General features: G+C 34.6%; 1 protein-coding gene across 3 annotated transcripts in view; it reads left to right on the forward strand.

The window, feature by feature from the left end:
- The window catches only part of LOC124538724 (rho GTPase-activating protein 7), a 273,161-nt gene extending 257,317 nt beyond the window's left edge, over nucleotides 1-15,844 (forward strand). For all 3 annotated transcript variants that reach the window (XM_047115885.1, XM_047115886.1, XM_047115887.1), the window contains 16 exons: nucleotides 80-222; nucleotides 5,398-6,013; nucleotides 6,104-6,246; nucleotides 7,123-7,263; nucleotides 7,592-7,701; nucleotides 7,936-8,103; nucleotides 8,220-8,332; nucleotides 8,442-8,694; nucleotides 9,059-9,162; nucleotides 9,501-9,628; nucleotides 10,034-10,193; nucleotides 10,524-10,618; nucleotides 11,632-11,769; nucleotides 11,844-11,984; nucleotides 12,818-13,003; nucleotides 13,565-15,844. In XM_047115885.1, coding sequence (XP_046971841.1) covers nucleotides 80-222; nucleotides 5,398-6,013; nucleotides 6,104-6,246; nucleotides 7,123-7,263; nucleotides 7,592-7,701; nucleotides 7,936-8,103; nucleotides 8,220-8,332; nucleotides 8,442-8,694; nucleotides 9,059-9,162; nucleotides 9,501-9,628; nucleotides 10,034-10,193; nucleotides 10,524-10,618; nucleotides 11,632-11,769; nucleotides 11,844-11,984; nucleotides 12,818-13,003; nucleotides 13,565-13,679 — 2,754 coding nt within the window. In that variant the 3' untranslated portion in view covers nucleotides 13,680-15,844. The remainder of the gene's footprint in view (nucleotides 1-79; nucleotides 223-5,397; nucleotides 6,014-6,103; nucleotides 6,247-7,122; nucleotides 7,264-7,591; nucleotides 7,702-7,935; nucleotides 8,104-8,219; nucleotides 8,333-8,441; nucleotides 8,695-9,058; nucleotides 9,163-9,500; nucleotides 9,629-10,033; nucleotides 10,194-10,523; nucleotides 10,619-11,631; nucleotides 11,770-11,843; nucleotides 11,985-12,817; nucleotides 13,004-13,564) is intronic.
- The last annotated feature ends 5,410 nt before the right edge of the window (nucleotides 15,845-21,254 follow it).

A 21,254-nucleotide genomic window follows, 5' to 3' on the forward strand; every position in this document is an offset into this window, starting at 1 on the left:
TTTATATTTAAAATCTAATCAAATCGAGTCGAATTCTTTTACTCAAGATGTTAATAATTTTAACACTTTTCGCCATCAGGTGATAGCGGCACGTGCATTAGCGGAGCGAGAAGCGAGAGAAGCACGAGGAGAAGTAGAAGATGATGAAGACGAGACCTTACCTACAATACGAGTGGGTCTCGTGGACGCTGATGGACACTACACGGATGTTGAGCCTGATTTGTAAGTACTTGATAATCTGTTGTTTACCGAAATAGCCCAGTAGTTAGAACGCTTACATCTTAGCCGATGATTGCGGATTCAACCCCAGACAAACACCACGCGGCGATGAAGGAAAATATGCTCCAAACAGAGGATAACTTAGCTCAGTAATGGAATATTTACAGGCTCTTATTGTGTTTACTATTTCTGAGACAGATATATGCTCAATTTGTTTTTTTTAATTTCGAAACATTTGTATTTAATCTGTACTTAGTAAATTTTAGTTTATGTTGAAAACAAACTGGATTCCTTTTATTATTATCTATAATATAGTACTTACTGTACTCTGTAATAACAATATTTCAAAACGTATCTATAATTAAAACTGTTTATTCTGTAAGAAAAATAAAAGTCAAAATCAATTATCTCGTATTCAAATGAACAAAAGAAAACGAATATCATTCGAATAATTTATCACAGGAGACGCACCATATCAATCAATGAACTAACAAAGATATTAATAATAGTTCCACACAATAGCCCTAATCATTAGTACCATCATGTTAATGAGCGGATAACTGTAAAGTGCTTCCCAGCCAGATAATTGGCCCTTGATTACGCAATACTGATTAAAATGTTAGATGGTACAGCTCTTCTTTATATTATGATGCCAATTTTAGTAGACCCTTCAAACATTTCCTAATCGACTAAGTGCGCCATGTTATGTTTGATTGTATCACAGTTTTGATACATGAATAAAATTGGAAACATTTAATCTAATACACGATGAATTTCTTAACTTTTAAAATGCCTTACCTTAATTTTACATACGAGATTGACTAAAATATTATTAATTACTAATGCTTGCAGTATAATCAATCTTTTAATCTACTTTGCTATAATACTAGGGAATAGTGGCTTGTGATTCTTATTCCAGTTTTCTCCATTTAAAATAAATTACTGACAACAATTCAAAAAAAGAACACGTCGAATAAATTATAAACAAAGACAATAACATTATAATATTTCTTAATTAAAAAAAAATAAACTATTCAATTTCATTTGTTTATAAATTACAGATAATATTATTGAATGCATCATAACGGCTTCATAACTATGTGAGCGCCCAATCACCTCGCACGCTGGGCTCTGCCCAAATTGGTCGGTCATTGTCAATTACTATCTTAAAACAGTCTGTAATGGCTGTCAGTCTTTACCGTCGCTACCAGCGAGATATTAGTGTTATAATTGTAGAATGGACGCCTGTCAAAATTAATGGACTCGTTACTTCGCTAGTTTTCTTTTGAATGGCCGTTTAATAGCGGTCAAGTGTCCGAACGAAAGTACGACCTTATATATTGATGTGTCAAATCATTTTTATTAATTTGTAATTGATAGGTTAATTGTTATGTACGATATGGAAAATATCAGTAGTTCTTGCACCATCGACCTCAAATGTCAGTGAAATGTTAATAACAGTGTTAGCGGATGCTTAGACAGGTATTTTGTTACGCGAGGTAACTAAACAAAGCCTTGAGCATATTTAAGCGCTAAAGCGAAAACACATCGCGCTTTAAGCGCTTTACACAGCAGACTACTATCTATATGTAATTAATCAATGAAAGTGCATCTATTTAAACACATATATGACATTTGGGTTACAGTCAAACTATAAATCAATTTAAAACCAATATAATAAATATAAAGCATATACCTTATTCAAATATTATTTTTCAAGCACTTTTAATTCTACCGAGAGGAACCCTTAAAAAACTCTTTATATATAAATACCAAGTTATATTGTTTAAAAAACAACTACATATCCTTAAGAATACAACAATTATTAGTTCCACGCTTTGATAGCGTGTACATAATCTGGTGTTGAAAATATGGTTCCAAAACGAATAGATGAAAAATATAATCGGCAGTAATTGTAAAAAAAGTTACAATTACTGCCGATTATATTTTTTATTTGAATGTCATTCTTAACAATAAAATAAAATCGTTTTCTTCTAAGTACTTTCTATGCAATTCCAAAAGAAGTCTTTATAAACATAATTATACATTGGGTTGCCAATATGATCCAACTTTAATATCTATTGACTTCAGTAAATCTAAAATCTAAAATCGTTGGTGCCTGACCAACGATTTACGTGCTTTCCTGAAAACTTGGATGCTAAAACTTTTTATAAATAAAAAAAAACAAACAATTGTTAGTGATCTAAATTTGAATACTATACGTGCACCAAAAAGGTTATTTACGGACATAGTTTCAACATACACAACCAATAAGTATTTCGTTATAAATCTTGTCACACAGATAAATCATTACCAGAAATCATGTACAATGCTTCTCGTGACGTGCGTCATTCAATCGGTCACAATGAATATAATTAAGCCTACTGGCTATTTGTTCTACTTACAATTTGGGCTCTTAGCCCTTCACCTATCACGTTTCCATTTTGGGTTGCTAAACCATGGAAATAATGATAGCTTGCTCACAAGTGTTTGGTGCTAGTGATAGCGTTTGTAGAACGTTTTACTAACTCTACTTATCGTGCAAAACAAAGGTCGATCATTCTTATGAATACTGTGTTATACTTATGTTAGGTTTTTTTTCGAGTCGAGAAGTCAATGGCTGCAATAGCCAACTTAAAAACAGTTACGACTTTTGCATACGTTAATTTACAGGGACAATTTTTAAGGTATACTTTATTATTAAAATTTAACTTAACTCACGCTTAACTATTTACGTATGCTTTGATAAAGGAGCCCGCTTATAAAACGACTGCAGCTTTATCTATTGCGTCAATTTCGATCTCAAATAAAGGGCGAGATGATTTTTAGAGCGGAACACACTAATGCAAGATTAATAGCTTTTAAAAACAAACAGCGTGAAGCGGCCTAAAAGATTTTTCAACAAAAATATTTTAATGTGGACATCACGTTTAAAAAATATAATCTTAATCTTACATGTATTTTTGCGTTGTTTCTTTCTTAACTTTAAAATACCAATCCATCAAAATAATAAAAACAATTGAATATTGAATATTCCAATATTATTAATGTTGATAGTTCTCGAAAGATGCACGAAATGAGACGAACCTGTAATAAACGCCTTAACCGATGATTGCGGGTTCAAACTCAGGCAAGCACCATTGAAAAGTCATGAGTTTAATTTCTTGTTTATAATTCATCTCGTGCTGGGGGTGAAAGAAAACATGGTGAGGAAACCTACATGTGTCTAATTTAATGGAAATTCTGCTACATGTGTATTCCATTCCCGTATTGGAACAGTGTGCTTAATTCGTTCTCAAAGGGAGAGGAGGTCTTAGCCCAGCAGTGGGTAATTTACAGGCTGTTGTTGTTCTCGAGATATTTAAACATTATCTTTTATATAACTTTAAATAAAGAACATAAAGTTTGAAAGTAACCAGCGACATAGTATAACGAAATTATGCTAAACTTCGTCCCCGTGAATCACTTTCCAAGAAGGCTAATAGAATAATTGTAAACAAGTTATGTGTTAAACTCCAAAGTTGTCTTAACGACGCTTAACCCCTTAGGAGTTTCGCATAACTTAGAAAGATACGAAAGTCCTCCGATTATACGGTAGTTTGTGACAATATTATCTTTTCCTAATGCCTAATATATGGATGTAGATTTAAGATGTGAATCTTCGTGTTACATTATCAAATTAAATTTGAAATTACTATTGATATAATTAGGTAACGAAGAGCCGAATTCGTTAATTATGTTGCTAATGATCACTACAGCAAAATAGCAATACATATACTATTTATTGTTTTAATTTAATTATCAGTACATATAATAGAATGTATTTGGAGGTTTTAGGCATACTGACCTTAACTTCATTATTTATTACTACACAAGATTATTAAGATGATATAAAATCGCGGAGCTAATACTTGTCGAGATGGCCCAGTGATTAGAACGCCTGCATCTTAACCGATGATTGCGGGTTCAAACCCAGGGAAGCACCGCTGATTCATGTGCTTAATTTGTCTTTGTAATTCATCTCATGCTCAGCGGTGAAGGAAAACATCGTGAGGAAACCTGCATGTGACAAATTTCATAGAAATTCTGCCACATGTGTATTTCACCAACCCGCATTGGAACAGTGTAGTGGAATATGTTCCAAACCTTCTCCTCAAAGGGAGAGGAGGCCTTTAGCCCAGCAGTGGGAATTAACAGGCTGTTGTTGTTGTTGTTGTTGTAATACTTGTTGATTTTCAAACAAGCATATTATATATATTTGTATTTAAATAATATAATTTATTTCAAATGTTGGAAAAGACTACAACTAAGGAAGTTCCTTGCCGGGTCATTTTGATATTAACTTTACTTTTAATATAGTTATGTAAAGTGACGATTCAAAAGTGCTTATAAAGGCCTATTTGAATCAAACTCAAACTCAAATATCTTTATTCAATATAGAAGCATTACACTTTCTTATTGATGGTCAATTGAAACACTACCACCGGTTCGGAAAGAAAATACCCTGACCTGACAAGAACCGGCGAAAGAAACTCAGCGAAATGAATGAATGAATGAATTATATATGGATTTAGATTTTGAATTTTGAATTCACAAATATTTATTCGAATTACAATCTGAGAAACTTCATTATCCCGAATTATTTACTTAATCATAACTGTGTACAGGGATCGCTTTCTGACATCGAAAATTAATCTAATCTGTGTAACTAATTGCCATTTCATCTATCCATTTAGTTTAGCATGTAAATGAGCCTAATTGGCTCTTTAATATCCATGAACCATTTGATTTACAAATGTGATATATTGAATGCGAACTCGGAGATAAATTATTTCAATGTTATTTTGCTTAAAATTATTTGAATTTTGGATTTCAAATTATTTACATTTGAACTTTTGAATTTGATTTTGACTTGAGCGTATTTTGTTTTTTACAACTTTTCAAAAATATAATTTATAAATAACTAGTTTTCGCCCGCAGCTCCTCTCGCGTTTTAGGTTGTTAATCAAAAAAGTAGCCATGTCCTTTTCATCAAATTCAGCTCGGCGGTTTGGCCGTGAAAGAGCGACAGACAGATAGACCGAGTTACTTTCACATATATAATATTAATGATATAGATAATATAGACTAGTCAGTCGTACATTGACGAACCAATTACATTGAGGTATTTTGTTATAGGTTAACGGTGTCAGGACAACAAACCCACATTCAGTTACCGAGTGACAAAGAAGATGAAGAAGAAACGGGTACCAGATTCAGACGGACTGGATCTGAAAGGCTACGTGATGGAGCAAAAGCTTTATTAAGAAGGGTCGAATCCTTGAAAACGAGGAGAAGAAAACGTCAAAACAGAACTGAAGTTATAGTTTCATCGCCTCACTTTCTGGATGTCAACCAGGATAAATATGCAGATTTAAATTATATCGATATGACACCAACAACGCCTACTGCATTCCCTTTTCCAGACTTCCATAGCTCTCCCCTCCATGCTCCTGCTATTCGTACCCAACCTCCATCCCCTATGACAATAATGCCACCTTCTCCAATAGCTCCTCTTGAGCAATCGTTTGTGCTACACCCGCCTTTTGGTGATGATAGTTCAAGTTACGCTTCAGATAACAGTATGGGCTCAAGCAATAAAAGTTCTAAGTCAAAATTAGGGAGAGCGAAAAGAATCTTCCATCGAGGCCTAAAAAGTGATGATTCAAGTGCCCTAAGCGATTCAGAGTGCCAACCGGCAAGCTGGAGGCACAATTATTATAAGGAGCACAACGTTCAACATCATAACACTGAGGTTAGTTAACGGATTCAATTGTTAATTGTAACTTAATGCGTGGGAATATCAATTTTATTAATATGTTTCTATGGCTGTTTCTTTTATTAGGTGTATGTAGAACCACCATCACCAGTTGAGCTCAAGGCAGACCCAGAAATTCTCCGGGAAGTCCAAAAATCTCCAGCGCACACACCACATCGTCGGCAAGCTATTAGAACTAGCTCATTAAACTTGGGAAAAGATGGACAAAAGTAAGTAATGATGAAAGAATATATGTAAAAACTAAATAATACAAAAATATTTATTATATTAATTTTAGTTTAAAATAGTATCACGTTTAGGTAAATTATTCGAGGATGTCTTCCAACACATTATTCGAAGTAAAAAATAATTCTTGAGTTTAAAAGATTACGCAATGACTATTAACTTAAGAACTTCCTTACTTAATTTTGTTAAGTATGAATATATATCTAATAACTTCTAAGAATCAATGTAGTTAAAACCAGATGTAATTAGTTTGTTTACAAAATGACAAAAATTAAAAAAAACTTTATTAGTTAAATCCGCACTCGCATATTTTGCTAAATCTATAAACAATACAAGACAAATATTTACAGTAAGGTACATAAATAACAACGCATTCTATGTCTACAATGCTTTACAACCTAATAAATCATATAAACGAACCTAGTAGCACGTCCGCAAACAAAGATTACAGCGCCATTTTGAAAGCGATTACCGTGCACTAATTACCTCTGACCAGACCATTACTAAACGAGTGTTTGTCTGTAATAACTAATACAACAAGACTAATAAGTTATTCGTATGCTAATGTACAGCTGGACCGAAGTATTGTACGGAATTTTCTTTTGCAATGAATCATGAAAGTCATTGAACTTGATGTTCTATATAGAGCTTTCAACAGATAAATATTAATATCTTTTTTTTTTAATTTTCTATATTTGCGAAGACTTCGTATTTTCAGTCTAAACGATTCATGTAAATAAAATTATGTTCTCATTTATATCTCTTTATGATAAAACGTAAGTATGATAATGATAAGCATATAATACAGAAAGTAAAATTCTGTAAATTACAACTAAAACTGTACTTTTTTTATTTCACAGGTTTCGAGACAGAAGTCTCAAAAGAGATAAATCTGCATCGAGGAGTTCGGAACTCGATAGTAGTCCAAACTCAGCTGGATCGAGGTCACATGATGGAGATCAAGACGACGACGATGACAGCCTTGACCTCAAAACTAAGAAGTAAGATTTATTAAATAAATTAGACTTTGATTCGACAGACTTAGACAGACTTAGTCTTAGTTAGACACACTTTCATTATGATACTACTACTTTATTTTATTCATATTTTTTTTATAATTTTGGTAGTACAGAAGCGTAGTGACCACCATTAGGTGGATCATAAATGGTCACCACTGCTCATAGACATTGGCGCTGTAAGAAATATAACCCATTCCTTACATACTAATTAAATTATATTTTATAAAAAAGATATCCATAATAGTTTTATTTATATTTTATTCCATAAGATCTTATCTCAGTATATTTAAAATACATTATTTTGTTTCAGGAACAACATTCAAAGATGGTACTCATTTAGGACAAGTGCTCTCAATGGTGGACCAAAAGCAAATAACACGCTGCAACCAACGACGAACCAGAAAAACCCTGAAACATATCGTAAGTTAAACTACAAATTTACCTGTAATCTCCATAATAGGAGAGGAGACCTTAGCCCAGCTGTGGAAAATTTACAGGCATACTTTTGGCGCATTTGATCCCGTTAGGAAATTTTTGACTTTAGACATGGTTTTATATATTTTTTCTCTATGATTTTGAAATGTCTTGTTACATTCTTATTGTTTATTTTGATTTTGGAATGTCTGTTTACAATCGTATTATATTTCTTTACAGTATCCCGACCAATGTCTTCTTTGTCCTGTGGTCAATTGCATATCCTGAGGAAACTAGCGCTGTTAAGACTAACCGCGTGCATGGAAAGGTATTGCCCTTCACACAAATCAGGCTGGAATTGGGAACTGCCCAAGCTTATACGGAAAATTAAAACACCTGATTATAAAGGTATGAAAACAACAAAAGAAAATCATTTAATTATTTATATTGTTTTATGATTACATCAATGTCTGACATCCAGTCTAAGTTTTCAAAATTTCAATTGGATTTTTTTTTCTTTTCAGATAAAACAGTTTTTGGCGTTCCTCTAACCATATCATTACAGAGGACAGGGCACTCATTACCAAAGCCAATACAGTGTGCCCTAAATTGGCTCAAACACAATGCTTTAGATCAGGTATATATTTTTTATAACTATAGCATTACAAACAACTAAATGACGCTTCGTTGATATATTTTTTAACAAAATGCACAAGTCTTGACTCTAGTCTTTATTATTTTTTTAGATGGGAATATTTCGGAAGGCAGGCGTTAAATCCAGAACGGCAAAATTGAGGACCTGTGTCGAATCAGCGGGCGCAGTCAACGCTGCATTTGCGATAGAAAACATGAACACAATTGATCCAAACCAATCTAGTTTAAACTTCGAAGGTGCTCAGGCGCATGATGTAGCGGATATGGTGAAACAGTATTTCAGAGAACTACCAGATGCATTACTGACAAACAAACTAAGTGAAACGTTTATAGCTATATTTCAACGTAAGTAGAGTTTATTATTTTTTTTATATTTACGCTTAAAGGCGACTTGATATGTGTTATTAATTATATCCCCTATGATTGGCGGTGAAGGAAAATCTTGGGGAACACCTACGTGTATCTGAAATTTCCTTACACGTGAATGTATTAAACCTCATTGATGCAGAGTTGTAGAAAAAGCTTTTAAATAATCTTTTCTAAATTTTAGAAAGATATACAGTAAAACCTTCATTGAGATTTACGACAGTACAACGACTGATATATTGTCACCAAACCACTTAATAAGATCCTTTAGGTATATAATTATTATGTAAAAATTTAGGCAATTTTGTACAGATTATTAATTAATTTAATTTTTAATCATCAGATGTTCCGGAACCATTGAGGCCTGATGCAGTCCAGTGTGCATTGCTTCTTCTCCCTGAAGAGCATTTGGAAGCATTACAATCACTATTGATATTTTTATCAGAGGTAAATTTAAAATTTATTTTATATTCAATAAAAATCATTAAATTTTTAGGAAGGAAAATAGCTAGGCGTTTCTGTGGACAAATCCTCCTCAGTTAAAACTTAACTGATATTATTGTTTTCTTTATTTTTACGCAAATACTGAAGTTGTATACTCATCTTTTGAATAACATAATTTTCAAAATATATATCTCAAATTTTTTTAATTAAAATTATTATTAATTTGACGAATCCGTCGAGCTTATTTAATTATAGGTTGTCATTCACAGATTTATATTTAATAATGATTCTTTCCAGTCTTTAGTAATTAAGATAATAAAATATTAATTACAATTCAACAGGTAGCAGAACATTCTGCTGTTAATCAAATGACAGCCTCCAATCTGGCGGTTTGCTTCGCCCCGACATTGTTAAGGTTGCACCACGCGCCGCCCCATACTGGTAGCACTAAGGAAGGCAACTCTAATAGGTAATGCTTTTTTCTACATGGGTGATAATCTAAACATATATTTGCTGTAGATTTATATGATTTTAAATAAGTATAATGTACAGTCGGGGTAAGAAAAGGTTCGTCACCTTATGGTCTATTTTCGTGTGCTCAGTATGAGCGATAAACTGCTTTACAGATCGAGAATGACATATTGCGTCGTAATTATTTAATGTTTAGAATCAAAAGGTACTAAGTTTAAGACTTGATAAAGGAATGAATTTGAAATCCGACGGAGGTTTTCTTATAATAAGAAGTTCATATATTATTAAGAATTATTCTTTTCTAACTATGAGAGAACAATGTATTTTCTGCTGTTTGAATTATATCAGTGCGATTATAATTATATTTGAAAAAAAAGTTACAATGCTATATTTTGATTTCCAGGATGATAATAGAGAGCGTTGCAGACCAGCGACAGATAAGCGAGTCTCGAGCTGCGCACGCATGTCTGTTGCTCCTCATTCAACAACACAGACAGCTGTTCCTGGCACCAGCGGACATGCTGGCGCGATGCAAGTTCAACTACTTCGAGGAAAGTGTGCCAGTGAGTATATTATTTATATATATAATGAATGGTATATGTGAATCGTATGAGTACAAACAAATGCTATTAATAAGTGGCATTTTACATTAGACTTGACAGTAGGTCATTTAATAGTAAGTCTTTTACTACTTAATGTAATCTGTAATAATGATGACAGTTCTATGACATAATTAAAAAAAAAACATCGGGAAACTATCACACACGCACACAACGGTCTTAATATATATCTATGAAAACGTAAAAACAAGACGTATTGACGTAAATATCAAATGTTTTATCAAAGCTACTAATTTTAGGACATATAATAAAGAACAATATTTAATATTTCAGGTTGCTCTTGAAGAATTGGGAGCAGATTTCAACCAAGATTGGAAAGGTTTCCAATATGCCTGCATCCAAGCCTTACTAAAAGAAGCCAAAGAAAAGTAAGTACAAAAAAACTATGGTAAACCCCACCTACTAACCGAATCAAATAAATAAATAGGAAGTACTACATCTTCAATTTCACTTCACTTAGTAGAAATTAATATAGTATTGACCTTTTTCATGCCTTTTTAGAGTCTGTGGCAGATCTGGAAAGAGGTGAGACATAGGTGTTAGCCATTCACGGCTCATCTCGGTGTAATAATCTGTTCTTTACTGTTTTCTATAACTTTAACTCTATCTTCGTCTATTTATCTCAAATCTCTAAAGATTAGAATAAATTATGTATTTTATATTTTACATACGGTTTTTTGTTACGATCGTTTTTGTACAATCAAGCATAATACTCAATTTTATCCGTTTCAATGTGATTTGTTTTTAAAATGAAACTTATGACACAAATCTAACTGAGGTCAGCCAAAATAAAAAAAAGTATGATCGTAGCCAAATGCTAGAATAAAAAAAATAATGAAAGATATTATATAATATTAATATCTAATTTTGAAATTTAATTTAAATTATCAATAATTGGTTTATTTAATTTAATGCTGTTTGTAAGTAACATAAGACTTACGGAATATAATTTTGGAATGTACTGTAATGAATGTACATTAAAGAGCAGATTATAAATAAATCACTTCATCATCATCTTAGATGTGTTGGTGCAACGTAGATGCTTCAAAGTAGTATCACTTTAGATTTGGTGTCTTAAAAAAACGAAACACGAATTAACATTCAAAATACAATCATTTGATCACGGAAAACAATTTTATACATCCTTTGTTTTTTTTTATTTAACTTTTTTTCCCTTTCCACTCTCAATAAAGTGCAAGATCCAAATGTCGTACCCTAAAAAGTTGAAAATATCACAATCGAAAATGTTCATAATAATCAACGTTAAAGAGTTTAGGATTTATAAAACATTTTGGGTATTTATAAATCAGATTGTTGAAGTAGTCATTACAAAAAACAAATCAACCTTATGTCAATAATCATAAAGCTCATCTAATTCCAGAACACGAGGTTGGATGTCAGTATCGGGGGCAGCTCCTCACGTGGAGCTGTGTTGTAAGAAAGTTGGTGACGGCCACCCGCTGAGGTTGTGGCGTGCGACCACTGATGTCGAGGCGCCGCCGCAGGAGGTTATGCAAAGGTACATTATTACCAATACATTACTAGACACCTTCAAATGAACAAGCGTATTCATAATATTCTCTATGATAACAGGATACTCCGTGAGCGGCACATATGGGATGATTCTCTAGTGAAGTGGCGGGTGGCAGAAAAATTGGGACCGAATGCTGAAGTGTTTCAGTACATCACGGCTTCTAGCTTTAATTTGGCGCCGAGGGATTACTGCGTGCTACGGTAACTTTTTTATCCTGTACTAAGTTTTGCCCCAACAACAACATAATAATATATTATAAAAAAAACCTTAAATTCCTAAATTAAAATATATTTCCTCTAAAAGTTTAACAACAACAACAACAGCCTGTAAATTCCCACTGCTGGGCTAAAGGCCTCCTCTCCGTTTGAGGAGAAAGGAGAAGGTTTGGAACATATTCCACCACGCTGTTCCAATGCGGGTTGGTGGAATACAAATGTGGCAGAATTTCTATGAAATTTGTCACATGCAGGTTTCCTCACAATGTTTTCCTTCACCGCTGAGCACGAGATGAATCATAAAGACAAATTAAGCACATGAATCAGCGGTGCCTGCCTGGGTTTGAACCCTCAATCATCGGTTAAGATGCAAGCGATCTCGATCTCGACTTTCTAAAAAAGTTCACCATAGTTTAAAATTTCTTCTATAAATAATGATAACAGAAATAAATTATAAAGCATTTTAAAAAAGTGAGATAGCATAATCTAAATAATATTTGGAATAATAAAGGTAGTTTAGTGATAGTGAGTTGAAGTCGCAATTTTCGACGACCTCCATGGTCGAGTGGTGTGTACACCGGTTTTCATGGGTACGCCACTCTGAGGTCCCGGGTTCGATTCCCGGCCGAGTCGATGTAGATTACCATTAGTTTTCTACGTTGTCTTGGGTCTGGGTGTTTGTGGTACCGTCGTTACTTCTGATTTCCATAACACAAGTGATTTAGCTACTTACACTGGGATCAGAGTAATGTATGTGATGTTGTCTCATATTTATTTTATTTATTTATAATGAACGCTAAGCTACGTTGTGGCCGCAGGTCGTGGCAGCAGGGCGGTGGCGGTGGTGGCGGTGGGGGCTGGTGCGCGGTGGCCGAGACATCGGTAGCGCACGGCGCGGCGCCCACGGAGGGCGCGCGCGGTGTGGTACTCGCGTCGCGCTACCTTGCTCAGCCCGCCGGCAAGGGCCGCAGCAGGCTCGTGCACTTGGCGCGTGTCGATACCATGTAAGTACTCAAATCTATACTTATTAAATGTAAATATTGAAGTTCTAATTGCGGTTAATTAACGCTATACAGTTCAATTAGTAAGAACTTTAAGTGAGCCAGTGTAACTACAGGCACAAGAGATAACATCTTAGTTTCCAAGGTTAGTGGTGCATTGGTGATGAAAGGAATGGTTATGTTTGCTATGGGCGGTGGTGACCACTTACCATCAGGTGGCCCATAATCCATATGCTCATCCGAAAACCAATAACATAAAAATAAAGTTTAAGTTTCCACTTTCACTCATTGCTACTAGGAAAAAAATTACAAATAGGTACGTTTGGTTGAAGATAAATGCATACTCACCAGGTTAAATTGTGATTGTACCGGAGAGTAGGTATACACACTGGATCACTATCATACCGACATAAGACTGCCAATTAGATTAGCATTCAATTGAAAATTCAGGTGCAGTGGAATGATCCTCCATATTGCATCGTAAAACTTAAAACTCTAAGTCTGATGTGCTTTGCTCAATTCTCATATATTATGATAGTAAAATGTTAAATTACTTCTTTACAGGGGCCGAACTCCGGAGTGGTACAATAAATGCTACGGCCACATTTGCGCTTTGTACTTAGCTAGAATTCGAGCCTCGTTCAAGCATAATACAGAAGGACCTGAATCGAATGTATGATCCAAACATTCCACTTAAGTCCTCCATATTGGACTGGACTTAAGTAAGACTATATTTGTGTGAAAATAGCCATTGCAAAAGGCTAAGAATATTTTATCAGTGAATATTGATATTTGTGTGTTGTTATAAATACTTGACCAATCCGGTCTCTAATTTCAAATATAATGAATATGCAAGTAATGCAAATGTTAAATCAAATATTAAGCATAATTTTTTGATCAAAAATACTTTTTAGTATAAAAAATTTACCTACCTCTGACATTCGTTTTATACTTTACCCCTATAAGGCGTATGTCTAACAGCTACGGGCAGCTCTTACAGTGAAAGAAGCACACAATATAGGTAACAAGAATGTCTTTCACTGAACGAGTAAATGTATATATGCTGTTATTGTTGCCACGTTTAACTACCCAAATTTCCCCTAAGGGATCAACCAAAAAGCCTGACTGCATTATGCATATTATTTAGTTTTTTAGATTAGATAATATTTATACAAAATTCGTGATTATAGATTCCCCTCATGGTGCGTTGTGTATATATTTAATATTAAAATTTAATAAAACATCACATTTACCTATATTAATAACAAGAAAGTAATCTCGTCAACTTTTAATGGTATTCAAAATAATATTTACCAATCCCTATGTAAAGTTATCATAACATATCACTAGTCATATTATTATAATATTCAATATAAAATATTATAACACATTGTCAGTACCTGCCCTGTGTTCAGGAATATTATTATTATTACAATTTTTTGAAAAGTTATCCATAATAAGATAATCTGTATTTAACTTATCAGCTATAATGATTAGACAAAGAATACAGGATTATTGTTTTTCAATAATAAATAATAATTGTATGTGCAAAAATAATACCAATCTCAGGCTGTATATTGTAGTCACAGCCTTATTATTCCATTTAAAAATATTCCTTATGTTTTTCATATTAATATATATTTTGAAAAAAAAAATGCAATCATACTTTATGTCTATGATATTAATAAGATGGCGTCTAATAATGGCCAGATTTGAAATTTAAATAAATGTTTTTGGAATTCTAATTATAAATGTTTGTTAATGTTGTAATAAAGTTTTATTGTAAAAAGTCTGACTGTAAATATAATATATATTTAGTCTAATTTACACATCACAATTTTTGTGTTATTTATAAGCAATGTGAAGTGTTTCTTGGTACCTATTATAACTATTACAATATTAAAAAAAAATAAAGTATCATTTCAACATTAGTATTCATAGGTATATAACATAACAAAATATTAAAATGAATACTATACATAATAATAAATATTTTCCACACAGCAAGAATATTATTAATTATCATCAAAATTTCCAATATAAAATATGTACGTAAGTTATAAGAAGCACTTCATACCAAATTAATTATACTATAATTATGGAAAAACAATATGGAGCCAAATATCACAATATTATTATTGTAAATATATTTTAGTATTATTAAGCAATGATATTTTAATAGTAATCTCAAATAACATAATTTATGTGTTGTTAGTTACCCATGAAATCACAATTTAATATTAATTTTGGTGCAGTTAATAATAAGCGCAAAATGTATTTATTGTAATATTTACACATAACTGTTTATGTACTCGTCTTAATGTAAAATTCGGATACAATTTCTTATATAAAACTCTCTGTATGAAACCTCACTAAATATTAATTAAGAGAATTTGTTTTCAAACAAAACAAAAAGAATACAATACAGTAAAGTTTTCAAAACTTTTACAATACAGTATAGATGAAAAGGAAATTCCTTTTTGAATTAAAATATTTTTTGATTGTGAAATGTTACACACATAAACATATTCAAATTCGAATCCAAAGAAGTTTCACTTCAAAAACTAAAACTTAGTTTCTCTAATAAATAATATAGATTGAAAATTGACACTATTTTTGATCGTTCATTAAAAATCTTTATTAATTAAATGAAAATAACAGTATTTTAAATGTGAATGATGTTACTATGTAAGCATTATCTGTAGCAAACTGGTATCTAAGTTAAATATTCACCATTTAATACTCCTTGTATGTATTGTGTAAAATAATTTAAGTATAATAAACTAATGCATTGTGATTTATTCTTTATGAATTATATGGACCATTATAAGTGATGACACTTAATTGAAGTTTTATTATTTATTGCCATTTTTTATACCACTACTACCTAGTACACTTTTTTCAGTCGCTGACCACGGCAACTAAAAGAAATCGTTACTGAACTGAATTGTTTCCTCTTAGTATATTTTATATGGATTTAGAATTTATGAACCAATCAAAATAAAAATAAACTTTATTCAAGTGGGCTTTTACAAGCACTTTCGAATCGTCATTTAACTTTTAATTGAAGCTACCACCGGTTTGGAAAGTAGATTCTACCGAGAAGAACCGGCAAGAAACTCAGTAGTTACTCTTTTTCAACATTTAAAAAACCACCAACTTACGAATGTATTTTTTATAAACGATTTGAAACGGTAAAGTTAAAAATGTCTGCGGAATTTTATTATAGAAACGGACACCTTGCCCAAAGAAAGATTTATTGACTTTTAGGGAGTCGGAATCTTGGTGTTATAAGCTTATCCTTATTTCTAATGTATATATATATATACAATAATTATCACTGACTTTATAAAAGTGATCAATGTTACTGTGAATATACATAATATTATTGTAAATGTATTGCGACGCAACGGTGAGTATTCCTACTCTGCTAAAAAACATCCCGAAGAAAGTCTCTAGCTTATTAAAAAGAAAATGACAAAATTAAAATTTGAGTAGGTAACTAGTACTATACTTTTCTGATGTTTGGGATTTCAAAGGATGGAAGTCTTTTAGTCTCGTCAAATAAGCGTTGAGGCAGATTTTTTTGTTAATACATTTTAACATTGTGGACAAATAGGAAGTTTCAGGGAAAAAAAACGATGTACTCAACTAACTGTAATTTGTTTCACTTCAAGTCTTCAGCACTTTGCCGTTTTGCATTTCCAAAAACTTGGAATAGAATCATTTTTATTATAATAAAATTAATATTATATCCTCTGAGAAATCGAGGCGCCTGAGAATAACTATGTTTTATTGTCCTACCGTATTTGTTGCCATTTAGCACTGTGGGGGACAGTTAAATAGACAGATTAATATTCATTATTTCATTAACACGTTGGCATTTTTTAGGCAGCGTTTCACAAAGAATTTATCAACATTTAAATTATCAATATCTGCCCCGCTCGAATATTTTCAAATAAACGCTCAAATAAATCCCAAAATCGATACTTTGGCTCTTTTATTACTACTACACATGTTTTTAAAAAAAGTAGAAACAAAAGCGAGTCGGTATTTTTATTTTGCTTTCAGAGGACGAATATAAAATAAATATATTTGTAATAAATCGTTTTATTGTTTATTTTTGTTTTCCTATAAAACACATATTATGTTACTATTTATTTAATAATTCTAAATAAGTTCAAGGAACTTCCTATAATTTTTGGCCTCCGATAATAATATGAGCATCTTTCCAAATTTAAGCTCAATTGGATCTCAAAATTTAAAAAGTTAAACATGCAATATACTAATTTATATGATCCACTTACCACGGAATGCCATAAATTTATATAAACCTTGTAGAATTTGTTCCAATCTGCAGCATTTTTTTTTTTAAATTTAAATAGACAAACAGACTGAAGATGTAACAAGGTACAGTCTGGAGACATTGGACGGTAAGAAATATTAACCCGTACATCTTCGATGCGCTTTGCCTATTACGATTTTGTATCCCTTGTGCGGAACACAAAAATTAATTGACTTCTTCTCTACTTCCCACTGATGCAAAAAGCGACCTCCAAAATGTCGTGAAGTACAAGGTTGAAATACTTTTTCTCACGCTGAACCGTTCATAACACAATCTTCACTAAGTATTTCATTTACTTTTACTCCTGTAATTAATTTACATCTTTTGTTATTTTTCTCTAGGTTAAACAAGAATATAACATAAATATATAGGTATATGTTCTATTGTCCTAATAGTTTTTGTAACTTTGTGTAGTAAGTTTATATTGCCCAATAGTTTATTTTTACATTGTTTATTATTTTGTTTTCTTATTTATTATTTAATTTTTCTTTCGGTTAATTGGAATAGAATGCCTCCGTACGATGTCTTTAGATATTTTTTATATATAAATAAATAATTAATCAAACGTGAGTTGTTACTACACTTAAAAATGCTAATAAACTTTAGTTAAATTTAGTGATTTCCTCGAGAAATAAATTTCTATAGGTTGCAATATACCTTCGTAAGTAAAATCAATAAACAAACAAACAAAAAAGTTTACTGGGTAGTAATTTGTATAACAATGTCGCAGTTTCCTTCTTTCGAATAAAAAAATAATGATAGCGGAAAATGAAAAAACAGTGTTTTTATAAACATCCACTACTAAGTTTATAATTATTGATGTTGTTTATAATTTATATACTATTACATATTACATTATTTTGATATTATAGAATAGGAATATACTCGAAAATGTGATAATACCAATTACTTTACTATTTTATACTCTTTTATTTTAAAACTTCCAATCCAATCCAATCCATCAGCCCATTTCCGTCCACTGCTGGACATAGGCCTCTCCAATTGCACGCCATTGAGATCGTTCTTGGGCTACTCGCATCCAGCTCCTGCCAGCCGTCTTGCGTAAGTCGTCACTCCACCGTGCCCGAGGACGTCCTACACTACGTTTGCCGAGACGCGGTCTCCACTCTAGAACACGTTTCCCCCAACGGTTATCGGTTCTACGGCAAATATGGCCAGCCCACTGCCACTTCAGCTTACGAATCCGGTGGGCTATGTCGATGACTTTGGTTCTCTGGCGGATCGCCTCATTTCTGATGCGAGCCCGCAGAGAAACACCGAGCATAGCCCTTTCCATAGCACGCTGAGCCACTTTAAACTGGTGGACCAGCCTTGCCGTGAGTGTCCACGTTTCGGCTCCGTATATCATGACGGGTAGGACGCACTGGTTGAAGACTTTCGTCTTAAGGCACTGTGGGATCGACGATGTAAAGATTCGACGTAATTTTCCAAACGCTGCCCAACCTATCTGAATTCTTCTATTCACCTCGTCCTCAAGGTTGCTTCTACCAAATCGCAGAGTCTGCCCAAGATGGACATATTTTTGAACAACTTCGAGGACGGTACCGTGTATCGCAATCGGTTCCGGTAGAACATGTTCATTGAACATGACCTTGCTTTTATCCAAGTTCATCCGTAGGCCGATACGCATAGAAGAATCAGCCAGATCGTTCAGCATTTGTTGTAGGTCCTGCAGCGTTTCTGCTACGATGACGATGTCATCCGCGAATCTCAAGTGAGAGATGTATTCGCCATTGATGTTGATGCCACGTCCTTTCCAGTTCAGCGTCTTGAACATATCCTCCATTGCATTAGTGAACAATTTGGGGGAAATAACGTCCCCTTGTCTCACTCCTCGATGCAATGGTATGGGATTTGTTTGCTGATTCTGTACTCGGACGGACATGGTGGCGGCTTCGTAGAGACATCTCATCACTTGGATATATCGCCAATCAACTTGGCAACGCTGCAGGGACTCCAGAACAGCCCAGATTTCAACCGATTCAAAGGCCTTCTCATAGTCCACGAATGCAAGACACAGGGGCCGATTATACTCTTGGGACTTCTGTATAATCTGCCTCACTGTGTGGATGTGGTCTATGGTGGCGTATCCGGTCCGAAACCCGGCCTGTTCTGGGGGTTGGAATTCGTCGAATCTTTGCGCAAGACGGTTCGTGATCACTCTTGAAAACAGCTCATAGACGTGACTCAGTAGGGATATGGGACGATAGTTCTTCAGCAGGGTTTTGTCTCCCTTTTTGAAGAACAGGACGACCACACTCCTACTCCACGCCTCCGGAGTTCTCCCTTCAAAGAGGACAGAGTTAAAAAGCTTTTGGAGTTCCTTGAGTACCGGATTACCTCCTGCTTTTAATAACTCTATAGTAATACCGTCCTCTCCAGGGGCTTTACCATTTTTAAGCTGTTTAAGAGCAATCTCGATTTCGCCAACACTGACTTCCGGCAGGTCTTCTGAGAAATGGCGTGTTAATGTAGCTCTAGAATCCTCATTTTCGGGATCAGGTCGAGGTGCATGCGATGCGTATAATTGGCCGTAGAAGTCCTCTACTTCCGAAAGAACTGCCGTCTTGGAAGAAACGACTTCTCCACTTGATGTGGTCAACTTCGTCAGGTGGCTCCTTCCAAGAGATTGTACGAACACCTTAGACCCCCGATTCTGCTCTTTTGCTCTTTCAATCGTAAGAGTATTGGAGCACCGGAGGTCGTGTCGTACGCGCTTGCTGATCTCTCGGTTTAGTTGCCGCTTCTCTGACGAAGTGACAGGTGGGTTTTCACGTCGTTTCTTCATTAGCCCTAAGGTCTCTTCTGAAAGTTTGGACTTCCTGCCCTTACGCTGCATGCCACAAAATCTTGTACCTTTTTCCCTGAGAATTCGAACTACATTTTCTAGGGTCTGGTTTATGTCTGTTGTGGTTTTCACGGCAGCGAATCGGTTCTCCAGGTTTGACTGGAACGTTTCAGATCCCGCAATGGGTTGGAGCAGCTTTGGTCGGAGCGTGGACTTCATCAGACGGACGCGCTCGGCCCTTTAATCGATATTCAGAGAGCCTCGGACAAGTCGGTGATCACTACCGGTATTGAACCTGTTGATCACAGAGACGTCTCTGAATATGTGCCTCTTGTCTGTCATGATGAAGTCTATCTCATTTTTGGTCATAGTGTCGGGGCTTTGCCACGTCCACTTCCTTTGGGGCTGTTTCTTGAAGAAGGAGTTCATCAAGAAGAGCCCCTCCCGTTCGAGGAAGTTGACAAGCATTTGCCCCCTATGATTCCTATATCTAAATCCATGGGGTCCTACTACCGATTCGCTGCAATTCTGTACTCCCACTTTAGCGTTAAAGTCCCCCATGACAACGTTGTAGTGGGTTTTCGTGGTGAAGTGGAGGGCCTTCGATATATCATCAAACAATTCTTCCACTTCATCGTCCGAGTGTGTCGAGATCGGTGCGTACGCTTGCACTACCTTGAGGCTGTACCTCTCGGTGAACTTTATTATGAGGTACGCAACCCTGTTCGACACACTGGAGATTTCCACAACTTTGTCAGCTAGGGACTTATTTACCAGAAACCCAACGCCACCTTGGGATTGTTAATCTCCCTCTCGGAAGTACATTAGGTGGCCCGAATCGAGGGTTACGGTGTCCTCTCCCTCTCTCCGGACTTCACATAACCCTAATATGTGCCACCTAATTTTCCCAAGTTCTACCTCAAGTTGCGCCAGATGCGAGTCGAGCCGTAGCGTGCGTCCGTTGTACGTCGCAAGGGTCAGTCGGTTGTGGTGGCCTCCCGTAGCCCGGTGATTCTTAGCACCCCCCGTCCCGCCGTTACCATCATCGCCACCATGACGAGGAATAGCGGGGCTGCCGGGAACTGGGGGCCGTGGCTTGT

This window comes from Vanessa cardui, chromosome 21, assembly GCF_905220365.1.
Source record: "Vanessa cardui chromosome 21, ilVanCard2.1, whole genome shotgun sequence".
Taxonomy (NCBI): Eukaryota; Metazoa; Arthropoda; class Insecta; order Lepidoptera; family Nymphalidae; genus Vanessa; species Vanessa cardui.